This window comes from Wasmannia auropunctata, unplaced genomic scaffold (genome assembly GCF_000956235.1).
Source record: "Wasmannia auropunctata unplaced genomic scaffold, wasmannia.A_1.0 LD336088.1, whole genome shotgun sequence".
NCBI lineage: Eukaryota > Metazoa > Arthropoda > Insecta > Hymenoptera > Formicidae > Wasmannia > Wasmannia auropunctata.
Window position 1 is genome coordinate 4,772,602 of NW_012026802.1, and position 18,843 is coordinate 4,791,444.

At 35.2% G+C, this 18,843-nt stretch overlaps 1 protein-coding gene across 4 annotated transcripts in view; it reads right to left on the reverse strand.

Moving 5' to 3' along the window:
* Positions 1-18,446, reverse strand: part of LOC105448340 — a 53,596-nt gene extending 35,150 nt beyond the window's left edge. For all 4 annotated transcript variants that reach the window (XR_974233.1, XR_974232.1, XR_974231.1 and 1 more), the window contains exon 1: positions 17,943-18,446. Coding sequence is in view for 1 of the 4 variants with exons in the window: in XM_011686858.1 (XP_011685160.1) it covers positions 17,943-18,024 (82 nt within the window). In the remaining 3 variants the exon portion in view is untranslated. The remainder of the gene's footprint in view (positions 1-17,942) is intronic.
* Between the last annotated feature and the right edge of the window lie 397 nt (positions 18,447-18,843).

The following is an 18,843-nucleotide window of genomic DNA, read 5'->3' on the forward strand; positions in this document are numbered from 1 at the left end:
AATATAATACCTACACACAAAGATTCTAAATGGAAATTTTTATGACTTTTGATAAATATTTTTTGTACGCTGTTACTACAAATAAAATAACGTTTAGGCGCACATTTTTAGTTTTTACAATCTTTACGTTCTGATGAGTTAAAAACTCGTGGAGATCTGAATATTGCGTCGGGTATTTTTTTGTCATGAGACACATATATCGTATGTGATATATGTTCGGATGTAGTCCGAAATATTAAAAAATTCTGAAATATTGATTTCGACGGTTGTGTGTATGTGTGAGACAGAAAAAAGAAGATCGCGAATGTGGCACTGTCGAATACGATCGTTAACGAGAACGTAAAATGCGAGTGGATGACAATTTTTACGATTTTAATGCATTTTATTTCTTTATTGCTTGAAGATAAAAAAATGTATCGAAGAGCCAAGCCCATTCATTGTTTTGATGATATCGGAGAAACCTTTTATGTGTTAAATTATTAGTATATGATTTAGTTTAGAGAAAGAAAGAATTTATCGTTCGAGCATTTTTTATTTTGGCAACCACATTCTATAACCAAATTTTGAAAAAGAGCAAAAATATGTAACATTATCACAACATATTTTTTGGTACTTTAATAAAAACTGGCAACTGAAACACGTGGAAGATGCAATTTTGTATCCGCTTAATACGTTTAAAGACTATTGAAACGGACTGCGAAATTTGCTCTTTGCCATAAAATGCGGCGGAAACCGAAATACAGCTATTTTCTGCAGCTTTTTTGGCTCTTGTGCTGTTTGTAAAAGGAAAAATGAGCTTTTCAATTTAAAACGACAGGCTTGGTTTGCCGAGAACCTTGAGAAGCACAGGAGACTGCGATTATTCAAGGCGGAAATGGGGACACTGGCTCGTGATGACTTTTACGAAAACGCTTCGCCTGCAGCTAATTTCCATGGTTTTAAAACGACGAGTTCGCGAACGACAAAGTCACGGTACTACTATTATGAATCAACTGCAGGACAAAATGACGCTAATGCGTTCATGAGACCGCACATTATGTCTCTCTCAAAAAAAAAAAAAAGATTAGAAGATTAGAAGGGAAATAATTATGGTGTAGTTAATTTATTTTTTAACAGTATGATACCGAGATTTGTATTACACACTCGTATATTTAATTAAATGTATTAAAAAAGGAATGTATGATATTTTTCGCTATCTTTCATCATAATCACCTTATTATGCTCTTTTCTCTATTATGAAGAAAATTTTATGAAGTATGTAACAAAAGAGTATGTTCGCTGTCTCTAGCTTATGTTCAATAAGTATAGGATTATGCAAAAAAGAATTCATTATTCGGTTTTGAGTTTTTAAACTTCCTGTTTATAACGATCATTTTTAATATCGGTAAGTAACATTTTTACTTACCGTTTATGAAGAAATAGAATATAAAATGAAATCCCACAAACTTAAGTCCATAATACAAATATATCAATTAACAATTATTATTTTGAAAGAATCATTTTTAATCGTTTTTGCTTAGACTTCAAAGAATTATATTCAATTATATTCAAGTCTTAAAACCATACGTAAATGTCATTTATGTAAAGCTAATAATATAACTTGCATCCCATGAATTTTCATCAGAGAGGAAAAAAGGACTGTCCGCTCACTTTGAATACCAGTAATTTTTGCAATCGTCAATACTTCGGGTTATTTTTATCCGTTCAATTTATATACGCGGTCGTTGATAGCAATAAACACGACGCGCGCATCGCCATGAATTTTCATCAGCGTTCCCAGCGCCAATTATTTTTTTAATTACACAAAGGTCTAATTATTCCTACGCGCGTTTTCCTTTATCGCTAATATCATTCGCACGAGTGGCATCGCGTACGCGTCCCGAATGTAGATATCGCGCGCCGATTCATGAATTTTCATCAGCGGCTCACGAGTTGGCGTTTGATCATGTCATCTTTCGCGATCGCGCGTCATATATTACTTGGGCATGCGAAAAGCAAGGGTCGCTTAAGTCTAGAAACTCGTTTCCGAGGATTAGTGCGCCAGAATTGCCGATCTGCGGCTCATCGTTCGTCACTTTAATGCCGACTGCTTCGTCATGGAAATGCGGATTTACACATGTACGTGTCGTTGTACGAGAGAGAATTCGCACCCTAGTGTTCTCTTTATGAAATATTATCTAATCTTTCATGAGCGATAAACGCTTCGAGCGATTTGCTTGCTGAAGAGATTATTGACGAGAACACTGAGAATAGTACCAAGATTCTTCGTCTTACGTGATTGCTCAGTTTTCCCAACAACAATTAATTCGTCGATATATCCGTATAACCTTTTTTCTCGCGTTATTAGTTAAGTGAGAGAAAAAAGTAGAAAAGCTGATTTATTCGACAAATAGAAGATATCCAGTACTTAGAAAGCCTAGACTAGACTTTTCGTTCTTTTCTCCTTCCAACTCGTCGTTCCTTCCTAAGAGGATTATTCGCCCTTTTTCACGGTGTTTACATATCTCGCGTGCTGCAGAAATCGCACCTCTCGATTTTAAAGTGCGCACCAATATTCCAAAGCTTACAATACAATTTATATCACGGTCACCACGTTTACTTGAAGCGAACTATCTTTTTTATTTATGAAGCTGCCATAAAGTAAGCTAATACAAAATGTAATGTAACGTTGTGTAATATAACTTGTTAATAATGCGATTGTCCATATTAACATGCGCGCTGTATCATTTTGAAAATGAACAGCACAAATTGAAACAGATTGAAACCAATTATTAACATATTTTTTATTATATCTCGTTTTTCCAATTCAAGAATGATATTCTCGATGCGTGACATAAAGTAGAAAAAAGAAATGTGGAAAATGTAAGACGTTAACTATAACATCGACGATCGCCATGCCCCTCGACTTCTGCCGAGAACCATTCTCGATATCGATCCCGGGCACGTCTCGATTCGGCGCAACTCTCGGCGTAAAGTTTGACACCGTAAACTGGTTTAGCGAAAAATGGCTTAACTTGAAGTGGCCGGCTCCATAACGTCTCCTCCTCCGCCGCCGCCGCCGCTGGGTGCTATACAACTACGATAGACCTGATTGTGATTTAGAACGACGGCGGCTTGCTCTGTTTGATCCTGTAATTGAGTAACCGTTCTCACGTTGCTGCAAGGAGGATATTTAGATGCCGACCGCAACCCGCTGCTGGCAGTATTTCGACATTTAACTGACAATATGGATGTCATTATCTTCCATACGTGGTCATACACTGCAATATTGGAACGGTTGGAGAGATTATTTCATGTCGAAGACTAAGACTTGAACTTTTCTTTTGACACGAATCAGTAATGTTTAATTGCTCGTTATTTATTACCTTACGTTTAATTAAAAATTTTATAATTAAACTATATCTGCCATTTGTTGTTTTTTTATTTATTTATCTGAGTGTGATAATTAAAAATATCTAAGAAATCTGAAAAATTTTGTAAACATATTTATAACACAAACTTTTTTCATAAATTTATATAATTCTCTAATATAGTTAATATAATTATTATAATTAATTGAATCCCGTGACGTTGGAGCAATTGCAGATTAAAATTTGCTTCTTACTCTTTAAAGTATGAATTTAACAAGCGCATAGAAACCTGCATTGATTAATGGCCATTTTACTATTTTTCGGTCGTTGCTAGTAACCCGCGATACACGGTGCGCGGAGCGCGACAAAAATGCGTAAGCTTATCCGACAGCTGAAATATCGATATACACCGCCGGCGGTAAACACAGTAATAACGTGTAAACACGAGCGAATGATTAACAGTGGAAATTTTCAGGTATTTCCGCGTGTACGTTAAAGCAGGTGTGCAGCAAATGGAACATCCCTATGTAACTTTATATGCCGGGCCAATCCTCGGCACATATTGCTGCCAGTAAACTTATACGTCTCACCTCCCGCCGTAATTTAGCTTATCGGATAGGTGTAACGCGCCCGTAGAGCCCAGTCGAAATTCTAAACCGCCCGTATTTTATATACATATCAAAAGTCACTGAAGCTTGCAAGTGGATTTCCCGTATCATCGTCTGGGAATCGAAATTTGAAACAAGGATTTGTGTCATGAGAAATCCGTGTAACTATACAAACCTGGGCTGCGAAGGGCTCAACGTTGATCGTAGATCGAGCTTACGTTCGTATGCAATGGGAAGGATTACGTTCACTTGATGGACATTTGATAGATACGAACAGCTTACATTCGCAAACGCGCGCGCGAGCTTTCCTCCTGAATGTTTCCGAGAAACGCACGCCCGTCAGGCGTCGAATAGCGAGACGCTGTAATGTTGTATCCTCTAAATAAGCCAAGATATAACATATATAACATCAGATAATACTCGAAAAGCTCTTATTTCTGATAAGGCTGTCGTATTGATGAATGATATTTCAGAAAATAATCGTTGTTATAACATTGACTTGAAGTTATTATAACATTACCTTGAAGTTATTATAACATTAACTTGAAGTTGATAAATATTTTAAGACAGAGTAAAAGGGGATGGGAAAAATATGCCTCTCTCTCGGGAATTAATCTCTTGATTATGTTAACGAATTTTACAGCATATATACGCTCGTGCGAAATGTAGAATTCTAGCAGAAAATTTTAACATTATAATTAAATTTTTGTACTGTTTCTACAATTCTATAAAGCTTAGTTATGTGGCTAGTTTGTATCATGTGTTAAATATTGAAATTCCAAATATATTCAGGCGGCTGACATAGTGTCATCTCTCATTCAAATTTCATTGAAAATAGAATACTAGATTTAGTAATTTATTAAGGTTATATGATGTATGTATGGAATTATGCGATATTACGAGCTGCTCTTATTATCTACATTTTGGTAATTTGAAATCTCTAAAATTCATGATATTAATTATATAATTTTCAAACGAATATTTTTTAACGTCACTTCTTTAAAAATTATTAATAAATGATGGAGATTATTTATATCGTAATTATGATCAAAATTTTTGATTCCGAAATAAATCTTTTATATTAAAAGAAAACAAAGTAAAGTCAATAATATAAACGAGCATTTAATAATTTACCTGAGCGATGTTTAATGAATAATTCAGCTCTGATTTGTTTCTGTCAATCCCTTACGATGTTATTTATTAAATACTGGTTAACCGTGTCCTTAGGGATCGTTATATGCATATTTCATAATTATGGCATAAGCTCATATGTCGCTAGAGAGAAATTTAGCTATTGATTATGTTGCAAGAATGTTTATCCCGTATAATGTACAATATACGAAGTAGTCTCATTTAATTAATGAAAGAATTGTTGTATTATAAATGATTCAAATTGATATCAATAATATATCTAAAAAAATTTTGATTTTAATATGTTTATTAGATGTCGTTGGACGACACAACTCATAAACTTGAAATTTCATGATGTTACCGGCATCTCTGAAGAATCGTTACACAGAGTTGCCATAAAATCGAGATATAACAGGAAATAGAATTCGAGTATCAAGTCACGATATATATATATATATATATATATACGTATACACGTATTTGATAATGAAGAACATATCTCTCTCTCTCTCAGAAAATTAAATTTTTATTTTTCCACGTTGTGTAAATGTTTGAAAATTTTATGGTATATTGGGAAGATAGTTATTTATAGCTAAGCAAACAAAACGTGCAATTTATTTAAAATAAAAGTTTCCAAGAAATAAAGCTTAAAAATAATAACTTATATTCTGACCGATAATTATTTTTCTATCAATACTGGCAGATTTTAATATATTTTGTAATTGAATTTTACATAAATTTAAATAAACTTTATTTATTTCATGCATTCAATTAGTTTTTTTTTTAAATATAAATTCTTTTAAACATTGCTGTAATTGAGGTTTTATATTTATATGTTACAGATCGGCATAATTACAACTTTGATGCTGCATATCAAAGGTAAGATCAATTATTTTTTATTTTAAGGTAACGAATCTGTGAAAATTATATCAAGTGTAGAATGTAAGTGTAAATGTATCTACATGTATTAAATAATATTAACAGTATAAAAATGTTATAAGCAAATATAATATATAATATATCTGACAGATTCGTTGCCTTAAAATGGGCTAAAACAAATTAAACATTTAATTTTTTAATTTACATCTATGACAAGCAATAAAACATGAAAATTTTTCTCAGTTATGTAGTATATGCAAATTTATTTATTCATTTAAAAAAGCTATTAATTATTAATTATATTTATTTTTATAATGGACTAATTTTTTATCCAAGAATCGTTTATAGCTTATCCATATTTATTGATAACTTTAGACTACTGTAAGCAAAATGAGACATTGTTTTATTTTGTCATATATATATGTTGTGGGATATTGCCAATAACTGTGCATTACTTTAAATGCGTGAGATTATACATATGTTAGTAATTGTTTTGTTTTTTAACTGAATCTGATCCGATACATTTAATTTTCCAAGTAACGAGACTCAATATGTAAAATAACGACTGCTTGTGCTTTATTCTCTTATACGAATTAATCTGAACTTTAGTTTTTTTATACATCCCAGAAATATTATATTCTACTAGTGAATCTGTGCATTCGCGAAGTTGTTAATCCGTCTTTCTATCTATGTGTGAATATGTGCCGTTTCATTTTCTAGGTAATCCTCTCGTTTCTGGCATGCGCTCATAGAGCTCTGTATTAAAAATACTTAAATTTTAAAGTTACTTATTTAAACGTACCTAGAGAATGTGCGTGGCATTTTTTCAATATTATACATATTTGAAGTAATTATAACAACAAATTGAAGACTTAAAGTAACATTTTGAGCAAATTGTTGAATAAATCATTTTTATATTATATTAATGATTGCTAAATGCTAAACTGGAAATACGAAATTGGAAATCGGTTTATATTTGTAGATAATATTTGCCTTATTTTTACCCTCGCGAACAAATAATCCGATTTCCTCCGATCGGTATTTTTTATTTTCTGATCGCGCAAAAGAGACTGACAACGAGTACATACGCCGATAAGATCAATCACAGGGATTGAAAAAATCGTTGCATTGGACATATCGAGAAGGAGACGTCGACGGCAGATAGCGAATCATTGGCGATTCGGATGGTACGCTGCGCGTCGTCGTAATTCGGTATCGATTTGCAATCAGGTAAATTTGACAATTGCGACAGACGGAATCCCCGACGATTCGATACACAACGGCCGGCCGGTGGAGGACAACAGTTGGGGGGGGGGGGGGATAGGATCAGAGCGAGTTTCCCGTTACGCGATGAATGGAGATTTCGAGTTTTATCGCGGAGCTAGTTGCCAGCCGGTGAGAAAATCATCCTCGTTTTTCCGAGTTTAGAGCCGGGTACGGAATTTTATTTTAGCTACATCGATTGTCCGCGTCCGATGACTAAAGAAAAAACGTTCCGTCATACCGTCGACATTTAACGACGCACGATAATGAGGTATTATCGAGTTGCTCACTATATAATATTCTTTCCCGTTTGTGACATAGGAGACAATGCTTGTTAAAATATGATATGACTCGACATATAACCGTACAAAGTAGCTTAACATTTATTAGCTCGCTTTTCTTCCATTATTATTTCGATAATTTGCACAGTGCGTAAAAAAACAATATGTTGGATTATTTGTCGCATATTTTTAAATTCTCGATATATTAATATTTTATACAGGGTGATTCAAACTCACGCCACCCATTTAAAAATCAGGAAAGTGATTTTTATCAAAAATCCCAAAAAATTTTGATAAAAAATTTTGAAATTAGGTACGCTCTATCGAATGGTAATACTTTATATTTCCAGTTCTAAATGGAAATGGACTATTGAGAGCGAAAGTTGATTTTTTTTAATGAAACATGATATTTTTTATTGGCTCTATGGGCTCTGAATAGCTTATTTCCGTTTGGAACCGGAAGTTGAAAATATTACCATTCGTTTTATTTATCAAAATTTTTGGGATTTTTTTATAAAAATCACTTCTCTCATTTCTAAATTAGTGGCGTGGATGGTCCGAGACACCCCGCATAATATCCATTACATGCTTTTCTTTTATATAATTGAATAATAATTTAATTCTCAGATATGATATTGTTTTGTAATTTAATTTATACGAAAACTATTTAAAAAAAATAAAATTAATTAGAAGGAGATACGCTCTAGTAACGCGTGAAATGTACGAGCAGCTTTTTTACACGAGTTAACATAAAAGCTAAATACGAAACAGGACACAAGAGAGCAAAGAGGGATGCAAGGTTAAGCGTGATGGCACAACTGATAACGTAAAGAGCAACTTGTGAAAAACGACGGTACTCCGCGCGCATCCCGAGCGTCTCCCTTTCTTCTAAACAAGTAGCAACTTCTGTGTCAGCCGCTGTTCAGCAGTTACCGCGCTCTTATTTTCCTGATACTTCCTCTCCCAACAGCGCATTTCTGCGCCTTCATCGTTTCTGCGATTTCCACGAGTATATCATTATACGAGAATAACACTTAACAATCCGCGCGGTTTGTTTAGCCGAACCGATCACGTCGCGTTCAAACATTATCCTCGCCTTTGTCAGATCTAATTTTGTTATCTCGATCATTTAATCGCTGAATAACCGGAATGTAATCTATATTATAATTTTGATACATATGCATGTACAGAATTACATGCTTAAGTACATGTTAGTTCTTCAGTAGCAAGCATGCAGCCTAACTTAAATCGAAAGTACGTAATCTAATACCCGACGTATTCCCAAAGAGGATAATTAATAAGACGATGAAAAGTAAATTGAATATGCCTTACTAAACGGAACATGAAGACTTGTAGCAAAGAGAGATGCAAGTTCAATATTTGTAAGATGGTCTTTAAATATGAAGTCGTAATATTCAAGTAGTTCGTACAAAGTATGGCTTACTTTACTTTTAATCAAGTCTTTAAATGTTGATTTGTGTCACATAAGTAGAAATTTCTCTACGCTGAAAATAAGCTTTTCATAATGGCTATGTCGATTTGTAAGTACATTAATTGTACGTCGTGTTATCACAAATAAACTCTTTATTATGCTTCTCCGTTTACCTTATGAGTAATAAACAAATGCATTTATAATTCATAAAATGAGCGAATTTTCTAATTTAACACGCACGATGTATCATGCTCGGAACAAAAGCAAATATTTAAACCACATATGTTTTATCGCATCATCGATTATTTAAATTGTGTTTATTAAACAAAAGCACAAAAGAACGTTTAATCTATCGTGGTAAATTTGCGAAAGATTAGTTACGTTAGCTTAGCGATAATCGATAAAGCTTTTTATGCTTTAAATGCTCTTTGCGCGCATATATAAATCCATTCATCTGCGTATGTGCAAATGTACTCAAATTGCGTCATCTGTGATCGAGCAAACGCTTTTTAATCCTCGTCCAGCAACGGTCACTATGTGTAGACAAACGAAATGTGCGTGAAAAAATATTTTATTTAATAACAAGCTGGACTTAATAGCGTGACTGATAAACCTCTCGACCGTCTCTTTACCATTTTCACAATTTCTGAACGTGCCCCACCTCCCCCTCCTCTCGCGAAATAGTTTACTGCAAATTGAAGTGGATTATTTGTAGAGCCGATTTTCATTTCGACCATTTTCTATCTTTTTCCCTCTTACACACGAAGGATATCGCTGTTTGGGAAAAGGATTTCAGCCGGAAGTAATGGTAATCCCGGCGATTCCCTTTCAAATGTGGCTAAAGTTCCGTAGGAATCAGCAAGGGCTTATCGGGGTTATGACACTCGAAGTCCCTGTTACAATTCACCTCTCTCCTCTATCGCTCCTTCGTCGTTCTCTTACTTGCGACGTCTCTCACCCTCTGCTAGGATCGAGGGTGTTGTTGATGCTCCATCTCCCACTAGCCACTTATCGATTTGGAACGGTCGCGGTTTATATTTATTTATGAATTCTGGCTTTACGCATTCTCCAGTCGCGATAATAATATCGTAATAATTATGGAGCCATCCGAATTCCACTAAAATCTCAAGAAAAGAAATTTTTTACGTTCTTATGTTTTTAAGTTTTTCTCCTTCAAACTGCCGCTATCCAGTTTTGATGATCAGAAAATGATGATATAAATAATAATTTTATATAGAGCAACTCAATGAAAGATGCGTTTTCTTTATGTATATTTCTTAATTTTCTGATTTTTAGCAAGATTGTTGAAATCGCAAAAGATAATTTCTTACAAAAGACAATAAACTGTAAAAAAAATAATATATTTGACGTTTTTAAAGTATAATTATAAATTGTAATAAAACTTCTCTGTTAAAAAAAAATATATATATATATATATATGTATTTTAATGATTATTTGATTAGAATAAAATATGAATTAATTTTGAGAAGATTTGAAATCTTCTCAGTTTTACAGACAATGTATACGTATTGAAAAATTTGCAACTCTTATTTTAAAGTGTTCTGTATATATACGGGACCTCGTCACGAAATCACAGAGAATTTTCTTATAAGAGTGACAGAAACGCACTCTGTCGTGGCGCCCTTGTTTGGATAGGCAGCGAGATCCTTTTCGACGGAGCGAATTGCTCGCGTCGGTTCCGTGCACTGCAAGGCATTTTATCAAAAGTTTAATACAAACGTTAACTTTCTTCGTTATTCTCTTCCTTCCTTCCGTCAACGTTATTCTCGCATAATGAGGGTCGGGGGAGTATTATTTTACGAGAGACGCGCTCTTATCGCCGCCGCTGTGCTCGCGATAAATCGGCCCGAGCACATTGTGCGACGCGCCGCCACACCTATATTTCGTTCGGTACGAATTCAACCACTTTCACATCGACCCCAACCGACGACCATACACACAAACGACGGCAAAGATAAAAATAATTCACAAATAACTCTCACGCAGAGTCAAGCGACGTTTGCGGTGGTGCGTAAATAAATGTAAATAAGTGTGAAGGAATACATGTGATAATTTAAATTTCCAGAGAAATATCGAAGGATTAGAGAAAAAAAACGACTTATAACGTGCTTGACTGAAATTAACTGAAATGGAAAAACAGGTCGTTAATCTTATTATCCGTTAATCCTATGTTTGCAAATTGATAACGTTAGCAGAAAGATAAAGGACACTTCTTACGTCATGAATTCATAATTGAGGGCTTTTGCATGATATAATTAAAAAATGGGAATTAAATAATTTTTTCGAATATTTCACGACATTTTATGATATGATTATAATGTGTTCCAAATAAGAATTAAATTACATTGAAATAAATAACAGATTTTATTTCGAATTACATTTGTATGATAAATGTATTATTTTAAGTTATGCATTTACATATACCGGTATAAAATTATGAATTTATTTCTTGGACATTTAGCGGATTTACTCTTCACAATGGAACTCATAATTGGCATTTAAAGTGCTTTCATACGATAATTAGGAAAACGTTAAAATATTACTCGGGAAACTTATTAACAATCGTTTCGAAGTTTCGATAATCAGTTTAAATTCATTCAACGGTCCTTTGTTCGAAATTTCACTATGCTTCTCTATCTCCTTTTCTAATATTTTTCGTAATTAACTTTTATAATCAAATTTATTTTGCGCTTTCCTCCTCTTTTTTTATTTGATACGTTTGCTTTGTCATTTTGCTTTGTGTGTTATATAATAATAGGTACACATGTAACACACAATGTAACAATTATCTTGATACTAGTTTTTGAAATTCAAAGTGAAAAGGAAGTCGAATAATTTATAACATATTAAATCTTGAATTATATCACATCAAAGAGAGATTAATCAAAGATACTTGTTTTTTTTTTCGTCAACGAACTAAATTAAAAGGAATGTATATCTTACGTACATATTTTTGCTGACATCCAATTATTCGTGATAAATGTGGTTATTTACAAAATTATACGATAACTATAAGAAGTCACTTTTTATTTTGCCATTTTTCATAACGACCACATTCTCTGTATTAAGTTCATTAATTGTCTTCAAAATGCTCTTACGCTATAATTAAAGATGATGTTAAATATTGTTTGAAGAAATTATCAATAATCGGAGCTCGATATCATCAGCAATAAAGTTTAATTACGATCGACCCTTCGATTTTGCCGCTCAAACTTTTGCTTTCGAGCGTACTCTGCTAATACCTTTTTCTTCATTTTCTTATAACTTTCTATCCACGTTCTCTTGTTTTTTTTCTACGTCTTTGCGATATTGTAATAATACACAGTTACTTATTGTTGAGATTAAAATAAAAAATGCAATTAAATTCAATTACAACAACTTTATCACGTCAATCAAATGGTTATCAACATAACAGTATCAACATGTTTCCGAACATTGTACAAATATACGTATGTGAAGACTCAAGCTTATAAGTGGCATCTGAAGTGTCTTGATGCGGTTATTAAAGAAGATGTTATTAGATATAATAGTCATTAAATGCAGTTACTTGCCTTCAATAAGCATCGTCTAGAATCTCTGTGAGATGCTAATATTCTTTTTATTTTTACTAGCATCTGACATTTTGACATATGTATACGATTCTGATCCGTGCAATCTTCACATTTTTAAATCCGATTTTTGTTTGACGTGAGATTAATTATATTGTATATATGTAATCGATAAATTATTCTGATAAATCAACCGTAATATAAAAAGTGAAAAGTATGCGATATAAATTATACGATATGTTCATTTCGTGAGCATTATATAATGTTTCATTCGCGTTCAAATTGCTTTTATACAATATAATTAAAGCAGATATTAACTGTCGAACGCTTATTAAGCTTTTAATGGGAGAAATAATTTTCTGTTAAAGAAATATGCCACCACTAGCGAAAAAACGTGATACTGTATTAAAAATTAATATTATACTTTATCTAGTTTCACGAAACAATTCTTGATGCGAAATAATTTAGAGAAATAAACGCGTGATATATTTACAATTTCTTAATGTATATTACGTCATATAGATAATATAATTAATAAGTGTTTCAAATTTTTAATGCACGCATAAATAATATATATAATTATACTTATATAAGCTGTCAATTATAAAATTGTTACCATGTATGTATGATATTAACGTTTTATTTTTGTTTTATTTTTTTCGTTTCCTCTATGCTCGTTTTATCGTTGTTCTCATTTAGAAATCTTAGCACACAGTTACGCGATATCTTAATACCGCAGATATACGTTCTCTGCTCACGGTTTCAGCGGAGCGAGTCTAGATCGGAAGACTAGTTGGTTGAACCTCGGATCTCCAGTAGTAAAATACGCGACTTAATTGCTTAATTTCTCACAGCTAAATCCGCTCTGCCCCTCGCGCCGCTACCGTCCCCAATGCTAAAGAACAAAGGCATGCATCCGTTACTTCGGCCTTCTTACTTTTACACCCTATCAACATTACTTCTCGCGTGACACTTTAATTATGCCGCCACGAAAATCGGACAGGAGGCATCAGGTACGCGCCGCGAGAATCTTTTTCATCTCGATCCAATTTTAATTATTAAACCGCAAAATTATCACCGCTACTGCACCGTATGTGACGCAAGTGGCCCGACAAATTGCGAATACAATGGAAAGTAAGAATGAATTATTTCTTAGCCCATAAGAAGAAATTTTTAATACAAAATCACGAAAAGTATAAAAGTCTCTCCTTTAAAGTTTATATATGTATATTTATTTCTCTTTAGATATACGTATATATAAGAATAAGTATGATTTTTTTTATCAGTCTTTAAAAAGAAAAATTTAACTTATTCGAAGTATTCTGGAAAAATCGATAAATCGCGGATTATAAAGTTTATTAAGATCATAACACAAATATTGTTTCGAAATATTTAGATTATCACGATAATGTAAATAATTTACAGCATAGCTGGACATGATATTGGTTTTAGGTAAAGTGATGAATAACTAAAAACTTATAAATCAAATATAATAAAAATATTTTGCAGAATAACGAAGAATACATACCTATATCAGAATACATATATCCTAATATTTTCATATATTGTGTAAAAATTCTTATGAAGGAATTTTTATGTTTTTTAATGTCAAAAATAATACATTAATACCATTGAAATAACTAATTAGTTTGATACATTTAATTAATTATTATTTTAACAAACAAAATTTCGTTTAATTGTAAATATTGATATATATAGAAATAATATACTCGTATTTCGAGTATCTTTGCTACTATTCAACCGCTTCTTTGTGCGATAATTCGTATAGGTATCATGCGGCTTTTTAATGATGGAATAACGAATACTTTGAAACTCCCCATTAGTCGTAAAGGCAATTTTAGATTTATACCGCTTGTAAATAGTCACCGTTGCACTATTCTGCCAATCTGATCAATCTGTCATATCGGTATTAAGAATTAAATAAGAAATTTTACGGTCACTTGACGATAATAATTGCCACGATAGAAACGATGCTATATTGCTATATTACTCTGTATTTAGTAGTCTGAGCAATGCTATAAAAACCTCCCATATAAATTTTGTATGTAATGTCCTACAGGAGGATCACTATAAATTTTAGCTCCGATTTCAAGATTAGTTCCCAACAGGAACAGTAGATAATCCCAACAGAAACTCTTACGTGTTAAATTAGTTAATAATTCACGTGTATCGAAAGCAATCAGACTGCATTCCATGCACTGCGCGGTCCATCGTAATTAGAAACGCATCGACACTGCTTGTTTATGTGACAATAAAATTATCGTAAAATCTTCACGCGATAAAAATATCTTCTCCTAAATTGCTTTTCCTGAGCCAATAATTTCGAATGTAATTAATTTAAGCGGTAGATTTATAAATTTGCCTTCCTTAATAATCGAATAATTTAATCGCGTCGAGATGAATATATTCTTTATACTAAAAAAAATAGAAAGTTATTTTCCGAATCAGACATACCGTTACGGAATTTATATCACTTTTAAAGAGTGATACACACGTTTTGAAAATATTTAGTTATTGTGCGTTAATGAATTTACTGTATTACATGAACCGCAGCTATCACAATAATCACTTTTTTCAGCACTATCCAGCTCGAACTTTTTAATTGCCGTTCACAAGATATTTTAGACTATACGAAGCACTCACATAATTCTTTCTTTCTCGTTAATTAAAGTATAAGCATAACAAAGTTAATAATAGTCGTTATAAAAACAGATTATGAAGATATCCCGTCAGAATTCTGTCGTCGAACATAATGAGAATATATATAAGTCTGAACAAGTATCGTGCAATAGATCCCTGTATAAGATAATTCTAATTAGATTAATATCTTTCTTATCCGTTCACACACTGTTGATCCGCCGCAATATATTTGCGTAGCACTTCACATTCTGCGCGTACGTATTATTAATTCTCTTCCAAAGCTATCCTCAAAGACCGCCTGCAATTCTAAATCAATATCGGATTCTTTTCACGGATCCGCGAGCGAAAAGTTAATTTTCCAGCGCGTTTTCAAGGCAAATGGCGTGGATGAATAAACGGCTCGGTAATGATTTAAATCTAGTAGCGCGTGGTCCCTTCGTTAATCTTCCTCAAACTATAACCGGCTAAAAGACTTCACCTCTGGCAAACAGTTAAGTTTTCTCATATTCCCACAGTGGGAATCCGTTTTTCTCACGTGATTTTTTCTGATTTACGTGGAGCCACGCACAGACACGCGGACAAACGTCTTGGCGAATAAATTAAAAGTAGACGATTTTATAACTGCGGAATAACTCTCGCGGCGGTTCGTAAAGATCGCATATAAGGAATTCAGTAAGTTTGCAGAAAATTATTTCTTCCGCGTAGCTTAATAGTTCCGACGACTGTCACACGTCAGCGGAATGGCTCCAGCGCCGGGTGTAGTTTGATTAACGTTTACTACATTACGGAGTTCGAGTAAAAGTAAGTTTTATGCGTTTCCTTTTGACTGCAATTTAAGTTTGCTGTTACTTTATGTACGATTAATCATCTGCCCTTTCAATTCGCCTCGTCTCTCTTTATAATTCAATTCTGTCAAAATCGTCACTTTTGATTGCAGTGATTATAATATTATGATCACTTGCCGATTATTAAAGTTGAGCGGTGGTAACATTGAATGCCGCGACATTAATAGATAAGTAAGCGGGAGTGTTGAATGAAAGTTTAAGGAAATAAGGATAGAAAAGCTTTTACGGATTATGAGAAAGATAGATTAAGTCCAAAAAGTAAGAATTTCTAAAAAATGAATTGTGATATGAAAGATTTTTAATTTTCATTTTCTCGCGATGTTTTCGTTCAAGTTTTATCCAAGATACTTTTTCATCGATGTCTTTTCTCTCGTTAAACTTTAAAAAGTAATTAGATCGCTGGTTCCAATGCGCGTATAACGACATTATAACCCCATTAAATCGCGCTTTGCTCTCCGCCCAATTTTTAGGAAACTCCCCGAATGGTTAATAATTCGCATCGATACGAGGCATTTAGGTCCTTTGTTGATCGTATCTGCTTCGTTAATCCTGGTTCCCGCCCCATCCGCTCTCTATAATACGATCGAAATCCCTCCGTATCTCACGGGCTTGCCAAAGATGTACGCATCTCGTGCGTACGTGACACGTTCCACCTTCTTTTTTTCGCCGGATATTCACGATTTCGCCTTGTTAAGTCGATACAAAAGCCGTTCTAATCCTATCCGTCGATCGTTTTGCCCCGGATAAAAGGACGGAAATCGCGGTGAATCACTGGATCCGACATACCGATCTTTCGTCGTGGAAGAAGTTCGCTTCGGTAGTTTTTCTCATCTCGCGCATCGCGCTGCTACGCTGCTGCCTTGAAAGGATCGGCGCGGCAGACGCGGTCATCGAACGGGGATCACCCTCGGCACCTCGAGCGTACATCTTGGCTACAGTCACGAAATCGAACGCGACACGGAAGAAGTTTTCTCTCTCTCTCTCTCTCTATACCCATTTTCTTTCCAAATCCCAAACCTGAGACGTGGCTTTATGGGGTCTCCTTAAGCGCGCCTCCGAAAAGGCTCAGACTCTATAACCATTTTCCCGAACTTCAACCCTTACAACGATGATCCGGGCGTGTTTGGAGAACAGATTGAGTCTGCACTTGCTTTGTTTAAAACACCGAGAAACTTGCCCTGAATCAACCCTCTTTGACCCGCCCTCCGATTTCGGCCGCGAGATGCAAACGGAGTCGTTCTCCCCCCTTTCCCCCCTCCCCCCACGAACCGTGTATTTACGAGGACACATCTGGAACTTTTTAATTTTTGCGACTACACGACTATTTGCTTTTTCTCTATTTGCGAAGAGAGAGAGAGAGTAAAGCAATGTTGTGTTGAGAAAACGTGCGTACTTCACGGTAAATCAGGCTTTTTGTTACATTTGATCGCGGAGTACTGCGGGACCATTGGTTCCCACATAAAATCCCCCCCTTCCCGCTTCTCGTACGCAAAATTGCTTTTTGTACTTTTCCAGGCTTGAAATTAGATCCACTTCCATAGTGAAGTTATCGGTTTCCTTTGGTACTCCTTTCTCCCCGTTAATGGATACGATTTATACAAGTATATATTATCGACCGGTAAATTCCCATACACACATCCTTCACATATATAGCTGCACATTGTTTTTGCGATATGTATGCACGCTTATATTTATAATCAACTGAATGTGCAATCACACGGAGATTTTATACGAGTTATACGAGAATTTTCTTTTGGTGTATCGAACAGCATTTTTATTTATCTATTATTTCCGCAATGTGCTCGTAGAACGATTGCGAGCCTATAGGACTGAGTGAGTCGGGATTAAAAGAGCTCCAGTTTAGAAGTAAGCCAAGCGGCTAAATCCACCGTATCGCACTGTTACGCGGCTCTATTTCTTACCGGTGACGGCGATGAGGAGGACGCAAAGAAGCGACGCGGAACGGGTGAAACGCGCGTCTCGGTGTCTCGCGGCACTTCGCATGATGCTTCGATATGCTTTCGTCGCGATTACGCACTCATATACACGCGCGCGCGCTCATTCACCCGTCACAGATCTGCCTTCATATTAACACTTTCGAGCTCCAATGAGATCCGTGGACGAGAGACGATCCATTGATTCCACTGCACTATATATGTATCTTCCTCGATTTATTGTTTCTTTCCTTTTTTTTTTTTATAATAATCGTCCGCGTTAAATACTTTATAGACGATGCGAACTATAGATCGCGGTAATTCGAAAAACGAAGAAAAGGAAAAAAATATGGTCACCGAATGGGGGATCGAGGGGTGCGCGTAAGTCGCGGGCCCCCCTGCGATCTCGTCGACGATGGCGCGTGTAAGGACGACGTAACGACGTGGAAGGTTTTCCGGTCGACGTACGAGCGGCTACTGAAGCTCCCGCCGCAAGCACAGCGAGCTTCCAGTGCGTCGACTCCGTCGTGCACCCGAAAGCTCATTCTCCGGCTCGCTCTCGCATTCGGCCCCACGGCATTCTTCCTCTCTCGTCCGCGATCCTCTCTCTCCACCCCAAGCCCTTCGCAGCCCATCGATGCCTCCCTGTCGCACCCCTAGCCACCGTCTCTCTTTGTCTCTCATCCTCTCGCACCCGTACCCCTCTCTTCCCCCCCCTCCCCCGCCTCTCTCCCTCACAGCCATTTTAGTCGTCGTCGTCGCGATCAGGCGCGCCAGTGCGGGCTGCGCGCGCGAGGGAGCTTTCGCGTCCTAAAGCTGAACGGACGGAGGAGAGCTGCGGGAAGGGGTGATTGATTGGCGCTGAAACTTCGCGACTGATTGAATCTTT